General features: G+C 41.2%; 1 protein-coding gene across 3 annotated transcripts in view; it reads right to left on the reverse strand.

The window, feature by feature from the left end:
- TMEFF2 (transmembrane protein with EGF like and two follistatin like domains 2) overlaps positions 1-13073 on the reverse strand; it is a 128317-nt gene that overhangs the window by 20689 nt on the left and 94555 nt on the right. For all 3 annotated transcript variants that reach the window (XM_034065579.1, XM_031045865.2, XM_034065578.1), the window contains 2 exons: positions 11573-11721; positions 10404-10463 (listed from right to left, as the gene is read on the reverse strand). In XM_034065579.1, the coding sequence (XP_033921470.1) occupies positions 10404-10463; positions 11573-11721 (209 nt within the window). The remainder of the gene's footprint in view (positions 1-10403; positions 10464-11572; positions 11722-13073) is intronic.

Below are 13073 nucleotides of genomic sequence, written 5' to 3' on the forward strand. Positions count from 1 at the left end.
TCAGTGCCAGATGTGTCTAAAAACAGTCACAGTTCTTGTCAAGGCAATCTGCAGAGGGAAATGTTTAGCATATATCATGCCTGACAAAACACTAATAGTTTATCAGTTTTGATATTATAGACTAATAACAAGCCCTTCCATGACTACTTCATTTGCAGAGCACAGGGACAGGCTAGACTTGTGCTACTTGAACAGTGCTTTTTATTTAATCCTTCCCTGTCCTAGCTAGATGGAAGTACGCTTCCATTATTAGATGAAATTGTAAATGAAATACTCCAGGGAGGGGGGTGCTTTTGATCTACACCTGACACAGCTTTAAACCACAGATAAAATAAAACAGGGAGATTAAAACCATAGGGAGGGTTTTAATGTGCTTTTCTTTTTTTTTTCCTCCTGAAAAATATTTTGCTATTATGTAATGCTGACTAAAATGGCTAAGGCTGGTGATAACAGCAGTAGGCAAAGAAGTACATTTCAATTCAGTGCTGATAACCTTCTGAAACGCATGGCCACTGGTTCTGTAATAGCACCGTTTGTTTACAGCTGTTGTATTTCCAGGAAGAGAGTTTCACACTAACTTCATGCTCATGGGTACATGGTAAAATGGTAGCTCAAGTGTGTAAGAAGTCACCTTCTTGAGCAGGAAAATGCTGCTTTTCCAACCTGACTTATTAAGAGCGCTTCCACTTGCTTGCTGGTACAGATGTACACCTCAAACTGCCAAGGATGTTTCTTCCATGTGCAGAAAAAAACTTCTATGGACAGAAGTATGGGAGAAGGCATAGCTGATTCAAAACACTACATCTCCTATAAGCCATTTTCCATTTTATTTAAGTGACAAATTTCTGTCAGTAGTGGTTTGTGTCTCATACACTATTAAGAAATACAAAAAGAATAGTTATGTTCCATTGCTTGATCAGTACAAGATGCAGATTTTAGCAGATGTATTCAATGAAAAGAAGTGAAACCATCAGCAAAGTGAAACAGATGTGGCAAGATATTAGTCTGTCTTTACTTCCTTTACTAAAGTCTATTAAACTAGGCAAAAATTACTACTTGTTTCCATGTGGTCTAATTCTGAAGGTCTATCAAAAGTAAATATACTCCCTCTTTTGTTTCTTCCCCAACCATATTTCTTTTCATTCTACCAGATGCATTTATACTCCCTGAGTCTAGGTGAAAGCCTTTGTTTTCTTAAGGATCAGGTTACCATTTCATGTGTCTAAATGATCAAATTATCTTGTGTTTGTATTGCAATTTGACATGATGATACTCCTTCTAGAAAAGATGATGTTTCAGTCAGCTCTAAGTAGCAAGTTTTCTTACTATACAACTTATTTATTACAACTGTCATAGGCTTTCATCTCATGGTATTTTGATATCTAACATTTCAGAAAGAATGCCAAAACATCCCATGAAACAAAATTCTGAAGAAATTCAGTTCTATGAATATTTCAATTTTTTTTTTTTACATTTCAGACTAGATCAAACACAAATATTTAAATGTTGGTGTTTACTGAAAACGGATATTCTAACATCTCATTACAACTTTAACTCTCAAATTCTTGGGAAGGCTCTGCAATTCCCAACAGCAGATTTACAGGAACCAGACTTAAAATAGGGCAGCTAGGCATAAAAATACACGGTGGTACTCCTTAATATACATTAACTAATTCAAGCTGGTGTTGTGGATGGCAAACAGCTGTGCTTCCTCTCAAACAGCATCCTTCAAGGACAACCCTTGAGCTAATCAAAGTGCCTGTAGCCCAGGGGAAGGGTGGAACCAAGGGTGAGAGAAGTTCCTCCCCATATCCAGAAAGTACGATTAATTTTCCCAGCCTATTCCTTGGGGAAGATCAACTCAAATACAAAGACTTGTCTCAAATACTGTTTTTTACTTTCCTTTCCTGTGGAGAAGGCAGAAGGGTTGAGAATGAAAAGAAGATGCTATGAAGAGGGAAATGCCTTCATGAAGATGTCAAAAGGACAAAGACAGTTGGTATCTACCATCTTCCTGGCACATGGATGAAGTGTTAGGAGTTACAGACCGATACCTAAATCAGAACCACAGCTGACACTGTGAAACCCAGCCATGGGTGCTACATTCATTTCTTCTGGGTACCCCTTGCCATTAAAGGTCCTATTTAAAACGAAGGCATCTGGTTAAAGACAACTTGAGAAATCAGACACAATTCAAGTTGTGTTGAGTTTTAGGGTGTCAGCACAAAATGTCTTTTTTCTATGTGTCAGCACAAAATTGTCTTTTTCTTTCTGCAGGTTCTACCTTTGTTGAGCTTATTCATTCTTATCAAAACACAAATAGTGAGCAGAAGATAAAACCATCCATGGGTACTGAAAAAAATCAGACTTGTTCAGGAAGATGGGTTTCTATGCTCCAAATATGTTAAAATATATGTAAATGATAATGTGTTTATGGACTGGGAAACAAATGGAAAAATCTGTAGAAATGCCTATGTAAATGCTGGTCTGCTCATCTCTATTACACTTAGTTTCTGTTTTTATCCATAACTTTTAACAGAACAAAATATCACAGATATTATAGTTTCTGTTTTTATCCATAACTTTTAACAGAACAAAATATCACAGAAGACTGCTTATATGATAGTGTAAGGGGAAAAACAACCAGTAAGGTACATAGTCTTAGTGAAGCAGAAGAAGTGGGAGCCAATGTTTGAAGCAAGTTTTGTGAACTTCACACAGTTCTGATGGAAACCCTAGATGGAAAAATACACTTGCATTACACCCTCATCTTGACAAAGCTTTACACCTGAATTAATTTCCAGGATTTAAATACTTCAGGGATGCTGACAACAATAAAATAGCTTGGTCTAATTTTGTATTTTTTAAGCTCCCCATGTCAATATTGGTGTTACACATTGGTACTTGCTTTTCCTGTTTATTTCCTACAGATCAAATTCTTAGCCTGGACATACCGAATCTTCAGGCTATTGAGCTTCTACGCAAATCAAATAGCTTGCTTTCCTTATGATGTTCACTTACAATATTACTGAATTTGTTTATTATGGGAAGAAAGCACAAATGAATTTGCAACTTTTGATTCACATTCATTAGTGGCTAAATTAAGGGCTAAGCTTTAAAAGCACAAATGGAAATGCTCTTTTGCCTTGTGCTACATCACTCTAGGTAAAAAGATGCCTAGCAGTTCACCTGAGACCTAATTTAAGTTTTAATGCTAACAATTACAGGTTCCATGAGCATGACACTGGGAAATCATAAGTAATGAAAAGGCACAATTTCTCTCATTATAAAACCACAAAACCCCAGAAACTCAAAAAAATAAGGCACATTTTACCAAGCTTAGCACATGTGGTTCAAAGTTAGAGGAGAACTCTCATAAAAAGTGAGGCATTCTCTTGAGGCTGGCAGATTAAATGAGCAATATTTCTCTCTTCTTATAGCTTGTTTTTAAAATCTCCATAAGCCTGTTTTGATTTTGCATGCTCCTCAGGAGAAGACTGTTATGAGTAAGTGCTGTTAAATCACACCGCATGGCGCTCCAGAGTGCTGCAGCTTCCTTCCTGGCATAGACCTGTTTGTGAGGCTATTATATGACCTCTACAGTAGTGTGTCCATCTCCTGTTCCAAAATAATTAAGTAGATTTCAGTAAGATGGAGCCACGCAGGGTCTAAAGATAAATTTGAGAGTGTAAGAAGAACACTTGGGGTAGCCTCTGCTGCAGCACCCATTGCTAGGCCATTGTATTAATGCCTCGGTTATTCGTATTTTAGGAATAAAGCATCCACTCCCCATAATGGCACAGAAAAATGCTGGAGTGGGACTTTCTTTACTCCACCTTTTGAAAACCAGAAGTTAAATTACAAAAAGCAGCAGCTGCAATTTTTCATCTAAGAAAGAATGCAGGACAAGTGAAGGTTTGGGGGCCAAGCGAGTAGTTGGGACTGACACTGCTGGGTACTCAGACTTTGGTTCAGAAGTAGGTGACAGTAAGATTTATTAACCTACCAGCTGGCCTCTACCTCTGCTTCTTAAAATGTCTCCTGAATATCAACAAAAGTAGAGGAGCTGCAAGCCAGCAGAATGGCTGCAGACCACTGTGCTATCAGCATATGGTGATCTCTCTCTTCCCTTTGAAAATCACTCAGAAGAATCCCAGAATAGGAATGGTTTTCTTATCTGTGTTTTTTAGTACCCTGTAAATTAAACTAAGCTACACAGAGTTACTACTGTCGAATAAACACTATCCTACTTTCTGCAATGGTAAACCTTGGTTTTATTTTGGAAGCCTCCAGGTTGCATGCAATGAGCTGAGACATTTCCTCTGTTCTACTTTTGGAAAGCTTTTCTATCAGGAGAGCCAGGATTAGGTAGGCAAAACAAGGCCAAAATGCTTTTGGACCTAACTCTTTTAGGGAATTATTTTCTAAGTGGAGGCTGGCTCTGCACTTAGATCATTTTGTGTTCATATGCCCAAGACTTCAGCTATTTGTACACATGGAATCATAGAATAGTCAGGGTTGGAAAGGACCTTAAGATCATCTAGTTCCAACCCCTGTGCCATAGCAAGGGACACCACACACTAGACCATGTCACCCAAGGCTCCCTCCAACCCAGCTTGAACACTGCCAGGGATGGAGCATTTACCACTTCTTTGGGCAACTGTTCCAGTGCCTCACCACCTTCACAGTAAAGAACTTCTACATTTCCAAACCACCAGACATCTTAAAGGACATCCAGGGATGTGGCGCATAACATGGTTACATCTCTTGAGTGAGACGCCCTCATCAGCCTGAAATACAATCTGCGCTGGTTCTTCTTTGTTTTGTAAGCTCATCTCCAGCTGTTTGTGGACTTCCACTGTACATAAACCTCACGTATATTTTCACAAAACCTTTCATTTGTAAATGCCAATAACAACTGCAGCAACATTTAAGGCTTTACATCTTTTAAAGCTATGTATCAACTGTGTTATTCCAGGAGTGTGCATGCCTATGTGTGTGAGCGCAGGTGGAGGCCGCAGCTAAACAGCATTCATGCTGCCACACAGCTGTCAAAATATTAAAATGTGGGGTTTTTTTTTCAATTCTTAAGTGATTTGATGGAAAACCAGGAACACTTCCTAAATAATCTATTTGTTTAGTGTGACAACCTCTGACTCTGAGTCTGCAGAAGCGAAAGCCAAGCAAATCTGCATATGCAAGGATGTAATTTCCCCAGCCTTTTTACAAAGCTGCAGATGAGAAATGGTTTCTCTCTAGCTGTGATGGATGCACGGTGCTCAGCTCTATGTCTCACTTGCTAATTCCATTAAGAAGAAAGGAAAGCCTGGTTCACAAAGGCAGAGAAAACTGCATGATAGTTTATATCACATAGCTAAGCTCTGGGGCTTTATTATTCTTTACCAGTTTAGGAAATGGCTTACATGATAGTAGACACAAGATTTAATTTATAGGGTCAATGTCAACTGGTTTACACTCAAACCTTAACCTACTTAAAAATGTTATAATCTGGAGGAGGAATCTAGTCTGAAGTTCTCATATTTTATTCCTGGTGGGGGATGAGGTTGAAGGGAAATGAAATAGTCACTCTCTATAGAAATCCAGCACTGCTGTTCTGATTCCTGGCCACTCTCCAGGCCTATTACAGACAATAAAGACAACTGTGACTGAATTCAGTGGGCTCTGTATCAAGCCCATGAAGAAAGGGATGCATCACAGCTCAGTGCTTCTCACATGTGCTGGGTCAGTGCACTGCTGTCAGTTCTCCCTATTTTCCTTGATAGGCATGGCTTGTCATCCTGTTTAAAGGGATTAGAAATTAATGACGCAGAGTGGTGGGTTTTGGTAAAGTTTTAGGATGGTTTTCTTTTCTCAAATGTAAACATTATGTTGTATTTATCTTGGAGTCCAAGACTCTTGGACTTCTGAAGAGACCCTTTATCCCTGGAAGGGGGAATCTGTGATGGCTGTTGCTGCCTTCATCCCCCAGCCCTGGCCTAGCCAAGGGAAGATGATGCATTGACGCAGATGGATTTTGCCCTTTTTGGTGGAGTGTTCTATTTGCTTGGGCAACACAGCCATCTGCTGGATTACTTGCCTGAGCACCTCCAGTAGTGCCAGGAAGGCCCCTGTGCCAGGAAGTGGCCTGAAAGAGATCCAAGACTGTCACGAAGATTTGAAATCCCATGGGAAACCAGGGGGAAGAGACTGAACAGAGCAGCCGTGAGCATACGTGCAGCATTTTGTGTTTGTTAGCATTTCCTGGGCACAGCATCAGCATCAGCAAGACTGTCCATGGCACTGCCTGCAAGAGAGACTCTGGAGCCAATGCTGCAGAAGGCACCACCTGAGGCTCCAGCCAAGGGAGAATTTACCACTGCTGAGGAACCCAAAAATATGGCTCAAACTGACCATATATGTGTGATTTTCATTAAAGAAGGCTATTGGGGCTGAAAATACTTTTTTCCCCCTTTCCATCAGCTTTGTTGTGCTGCTGGTGTTCAGCTGCTGAGACTTGATCTAATCAATGCTCATACAGGGAGGTTTGTCTGGCCTCAAAGATGATATTATTGAATAGGTCTATCAAATTTGTCAGTGTCTTTGCTGACAATTTTCATGAATATATAACACTGAAATATAGCTCATCCATTCTGACTTATTCCTTATAGTGCTCCAAGTGACTTGAAAAAACTCAGTAATTTGATAATGAGAAAGGATAAAATCAGTTAGGGGGATAATTGGTCATATAAAATCTTAAGAAGGGAACATAAATATTGAAGAATAAAAATAAATATGCAAGTAAATAAACAAGATGAAAACTCCTTGATTTGCCGAGACTCTGAATGCAAAAATGCCACCAAAACAGTCAACTTTTGTGTGCATATAAAGGGGAAGTTCATAAAAACATCTATCACAGGACTTTCAGCTGTGACACTACATTCCAAAACATACATTACACTTAAAATGTTTAAAAATGCTCTTTCATGGAAATTGACAGATAAACTGTATTTCTATCAGATTTGAGGGAAAAATCCCACCCATTCATTTATTGACTAAAACTAAATCTTATTTCACAAACTTGATCAACATCAACAATGTTAGTTGTTGAAAAACGTGAAAATCCCCCCAAGTCTGATAAATACTTCGGGGTCTCAGAAAAAAAAGAGGCCAGAACAGCAGAGAGAGACACACAAACACATCACTCTACAGACACTGTGATTACATGTATTGCACAAGCAGCCACGGCACAAGCCATGGTGAACCTGCAGAAATGACCACCATCAGAGAAGGGCCACTTATGGCTCACCTTCCCCATGTTTGCTTTGTTAGAAAATGGGACATCCTTTTTGGGTGTCTCTGATATTAATCAGGTATTTCCACTATCAGACAAATCTTGACTGTGTAAAGAGCCTTTAAAAAATGAAGGTGACGTAAGCTTACTGCAGAGATTTACGCTCCAAAGGAACACGTACTCTTGGTTCTTCAAACTGTAAGATTTGTGTATTATTTGCAAGTATCAACGGGCTTGAAGGAACAGCAGGGAGCAAAGACACTGATGGAACAGACGGTCTGAATATTTCTAGATGAGAAAAGTCAGCTGGGTGTTGGGACTTGTGGCTGTTCCCAAAGCTGCTGCCTTCCTGGGACCCCACGTCGAGCGTGCGGGGGTGCTGATGGAAAAACCTGCACCGCGCAGCTACCATCGTCTCTGCAAAGAGCATTTGGCACTGTTGCATTAGCATAATTGACAACATCAATTATGCCCACTGCTATTTTCTCCCCTGGGAAAGTCAGTCCATACGAGTCAATGTTTTTAAAAGCATGGAGTGCTTATGGTCTCTGCAATTTTTAATGCCATTAAATGATAAGAGAACAAAGGTATTCTATGGGAAGGTGCAGGCTTGGGGAAATTGCTTTAGATGCACAACAGCTGAGGAGCTGCTGCTTTTTCACACAAAGCTCCCCATGGTCAGGGCAGTATTTCCCTTATGAGGGATATGAAGGTGGGAAAAAATTAGCACATACCACATTCCTGTAATAGCCATCATCAAATGTTTCTGCACTTGAAAGAGTGTGAGGATGGCATGGAGCTTCCTGCCTGGAAAGCGCTGAAGCCTGAATGTTCCCTGAGCCCCAGTTTTATATTGATGTCTTTCTTTTCACTATTTCCAAAAGGCTGGAGTTGTTACAGGTTTTTAATAAAGTGGTCCCTTTTCCCTAGGGCCTCCTGGCAGGGTTATGGCACAAATATGTGGGGGCAGTGGAGTCATGTGGATTGCCCTGCATGAACTTGCACCTTTCACCCTACATGCCGACACTGTATACAAAAATGAAAAAGCTAGGTAAGAATAATAGTTAGGTGCGTAAAAAGACATCAGCCAGTGCAAGTGACTGCGGTTAAATCAATGTATGGTACCTGACAAGACCCACCCAGAGGGCACATTCGCTCTCCTTGAAGCTCCCCACTGGTCCCTGAAGCATAGCAGAAGCCTCAAGCTTCTGCCTGCTAAAGTGCAATCATGGTGCCTTTCTGTGCCAGAGCTATCTGCTGAGCCTTACTGCTTGTTTAGGATGTCTCCATCACTCCATGGCTCTAGAGCAGTGAGGTGCTGTTTCTTCTCCACAGCGCCCCATCACCTCTCACTGGCTATCTGTTCCGACACTCCTTCTGATCCCTCCACGCTCAGAACCCATCTCCACTGCAGATCTGCTCCTCTTTGCCATACCTCCCCCCTGCCTAATAAACCAGTTCCCTCTTGTGTTCCTTGCTCGACATCCAACCCCTGACAGTGTTTTTCTGCAATCAATTTTTTTTCTTCTACCCACCACCTCTCCTCTCAAGCGTAGGCTGAAATATCATCTCCTAAGCAAGAGCTGTTCTTTTCCTCCTGCCCACTTGAGCTGAAGGTGCCTTCTGTGCGCCTCTTCCTCTGTGACCCATGGCTTGGCTTTCTCTTGTCATAGCTGTGATCTCCTCCTCCTCCCCCTCCTGCTTTTCCTCCCTTCTTGCTCCAACTCAGTTGCTTCATGCTTAAATGTGCTTTCTCCTTTCTAAGTGATGTGGGTCTGTATCTCCTGCCCATCACAGGACACAGCCTCAGCCCTTCCAGCCTTTTGAGACAAGTGACAGCTGCCTCCCAGAGAAAAGCTGAGATTAATCAAGGGTTTGGGGCAAAGAGACTGAAGACTTTCTCTCTTTGCATGACTATCTCTTCACCCATGAAAGGACTCCTTGGCAGCAGGAAACACCTGAGCCATTGCTCATCTTTGATCTTTTGGAAATGAATCTCAATGTTTACTTTCCATAGAGATTTCTACCCTCTCTGCTTCGTGCTGCAGCCACCCCCAACACCTAGCACTCCTCTGCCTCACCGAGACATCATTTATTCATAGCTCTATGTTTTAATCATCACTCCCCATTTTTAAGTAGGAACAGAACAGCCATTTCTAATGGCTGTTTCTAATCTATTAACACAAGGATGTAATGCACAAAGGGCCCTTGCAAGAGATGACCAGCTGAATTAACTACTGTCTGAGGACTCTGCAGGTAAGAAGCGTTAAGACCTGTGAAACCTTCAGGTGGATTTCACCTAAGCCATGCAGCAATCTGCTCAGATAAACCTAGAGAGCTACTCTCTCTAAATACTTTCAAAGCACAAAAATATAACAAACTGAAGCAAGGAACGCATCACCTGACCCATTTTCACAATACCTTCCCAAAGGCTTTAATTCTCAGTGTGAGCTGTGAATATCTGCATGCATACACGTGCACGCACATACATTTAACGTCTAAATCAATCATCCCAGGCAAAGGATGTAAAAAATATCTCCCAAATCTCTCTAGTATTTACATGGTTTTAATTTCAAATGCCATATAAGTCTATTCAGCCATTATATTTTATTGTAGCTTCTAAATAAATTAAAACCATTTATCACTTAAAAAACTCCCACATTTTAAGAACATTATTAACTTCATAGTTAAGCACCGACAGGTAATACAATCTATAAAGGCAACGTTTCACGGTATCACAGCTGGCTATGCTCCGGATTTGCACTTTCTGAAACCTGTATATCATGACAAAAATATGCATGCTCCAGTGCACTGATTCAACAATTTTCAATAATGTCTGCTAATTCTGGCAAATAATTTACAACACTTATTTCCACTGTCAGAACTGTTTTATGGCCATGATATCTGTACATTGACATAAATGGAAGAAGCCTGTTTATTAAGAAGGAAGAGAGTTTCCAGCAAAACAAAGAGTAAAGCAGAGACAGTGTTGTTTTACTTCAAAAAGTAAACCAAGAAAACCACCCTAGAAGACAAGGACACCTCAGTTTAGCAGAGGAAACAAGACACACAGTTCCCACAAATTGTGATTCCCACAGAATAGGAAGCATACCTGCATAATCTGTTCTTGCGTAATGCCCATCTTCCGATTTTGTAGTTGTTGTAGTATTATCTGTGTGAAAAGAAATGTGTTAAATTGTTTGGGGGGCCTATACTTGATACAAACTATGTCCCAGCCACCAGTGTCCAAGCAAACGTGGCTTCACTTGCATGCACAGTATCGCTGCTCACTGCAAGGCTCCCCTGCATCTGCCAGGTGAAAACAGCAGGATGTGGCTTTTTGGAATGAAACATGAAACATCTTCCATTAAGAAAACACATTTTTTTTTTATAACAATATGTGATAACAGATTGCAGCTGGGATAAATATATCGGTATGAAACAGGAGTTGTAATTTCTGCTGTATTTTAAGTAATTGGGGAGTTTTAATATGTACTGTGAAATGAACTGCCACATAGGGTGGTTAAATTTAAAGAGATAAGAATAAACTAGAATGTGTTTAATACACCTGTATAGTATGGCTTTGTAAGAAGATGTACTGAGGATTTATTGGTGAGAAGCTAAGGGGAAAAAAGCTATTAAAAGTCTGAGCCTTAGCAGACACTCTATTTACAGGAGCTATTTAAAGGCAAATTTTCTTCACTTTTATTTTAGAACAAAATAGAGTTTTGCAGTCAACTCAAAGGTTACAGGTGATGTAGCAGCCCATGAGCTGGGCACTGACACACATGGCATTCATGGAGAATCACAGTGGGTCTTGAGCTGCTATTGGCATCTCGTGGGCCCAGCACAGAAACAAGCAACAGTCTGTTTAGGAGCATGTCTTTGGCCTCCTGAGGTTGCTTTGTGCTGCTCCATTTAAAGGGAGGCAAAACGTATCTGAGGGGCCCTCCTGCTGTCCTGCTCCAACTCCTACCTGGAGGACAGAGCTGTGGGCGGAGTACAGGTGCCTGATTTTGAAACCAATGCAGGGCTGGACAGTCCGCTGCTGCTGCAGGCATGGTGTGGGAAGGGTTACACATGCCACTCCTCATGCCTTGCTTGGCATCTGTGCTGAGGAGGGTTATGCCCTCTCCTGCAGCCTGCGCTCTACAATATAAATTGCGAGAGTCTAATGGAAGTGTAAGAAGTGCCAAATAAGAAGCCAGCCCTGGTTCTTTTTTTTTTCCCTGAACAAAAATTGAAAACATTCTTTGAAATGAGTTTTGTTATGAGAGTTACCTTGACATCGACCCAAAGACATGACTTCAATTTTCTCCTGCTTCTGGCATGATGCCTCTTTGATTTGACATGCATTATCATAAGATTTCCCATCGGAAGCACAAAGAGGATTGAAGTTGGTTTGAGAACAGTCAATGTTGCACACACACCTGAAAAGATAAAGTAAGAGAAAAAAAGAAGAGGCTAATATGAGAAAGTTTTTTCATGACATCACAAATACATCTCAGAAATAAAAGTGTTTGTATTTTCCTGACTGCACAATGCAAATCAATTGAATGAAAATGGAAAGTTCTGTCAAGAGGTCATTTGTGTTTCTGGATGGAAATGAGATGCAGGAAGAGGCAAGAGGCACAGAAAGAGAAAACAGGTAAAACAAAAGATAAAGAAGAGTGCTATGCATGGAAAACTATGTCACAGCATTGCCGCTTGTAATTTCTTGTAAACAAAGAACACTCGAGCAGATAGGCAGATAATTCAAGCTGCTATGCCCTCTTGCAATTAAAGATGCCACAAAATTCACTTCCACTGAGGTGCTGCCCACCACATGTAACAATGTATAAATGTGGTTTCCTATTGATTTATGGTTTAGTTCTCATAATAATTACAGCACCTGTAGGCACTCTGATTATAAAAGATGTGATACTGAAGCCTCATCTCCCCCTACTAGGATAAAGCCACCTGCCAAGACTGACAGCAGCAAAGTAGATTGTACTCTCCCTGTGCCTAGGATGGTGGGATCTCCCACTGAGTAGCTTCCTGGACATGTTGAGAATACTCAGTATTAAAACCAGCGGAATGCTGTCTTAGGAGGGACTTTGTGAACAAGCCCTTTCTGAAACATTTGAATAACTCAGCAACCAAAAAGCCTTACCCAGGTGTCCCCCAGCAAGGTCAGTGCCTGCTCACAACTTGGTGACATGCTCTGTGTGGGGTGAAGGCTCCCATAGCCAGGAGCAGTGTGGGAAAGCACAGGTAGGGCAGTGCTGGCTCTGTCCTCAGGGACCTTAGGAACATCTCCAGAGCCCACTGACCCAACTCATGAGCTCCTGAGCTGCCCTGAGCCAAAGCACAGTGGGGTATTCAATTCAAAAGTCTGGTCCAGATCCGAAATAACACACTAATGTGAACACATCTTGATGCCAGCAAGACTTATCATTGCTCATAAGATGGAGAAAACCAATTACTTCCATCATCAGGAGGCTGCAGCCTCTTTTCTTTACGTTTCTCCTATTTCATTATCATTAGCAATGTTAAGCATCCTTGGTCATTGGCAAGGGAAAGGCATGCTAATCTTCTGTCCCCCAACTGTGTCATAGACAGCTCAGCTTCTGCAATGGTTACATTAACACCCATGGAATCCTGCTTGGGGACAAAGCCAGAGGTCTAACCTGGCAGCTGCTTCAGCTCTTCTAAGCACATAATTGTGCACATGCTGCTACCTAAACTCTTCCTGGCTCCTTCTGACATTTAAGGCAAAGGAATGTGACTGAGGCTCTGCAGC

Source organism: Melopsittacus undulatus, chromosome 8, assembly GCF_012275295.1.
Source record: "Melopsittacus undulatus isolate bMelUnd1 chromosome 8, bMelUnd1.mat.Z, whole genome shotgun sequence".
NCBI classification, from domain to species: domain Eukaryota; kingdom Metazoa; phylum Chordata; class Aves; order Psittaciformes; family Psittaculidae; genus Melopsittacus; species Melopsittacus undulatus.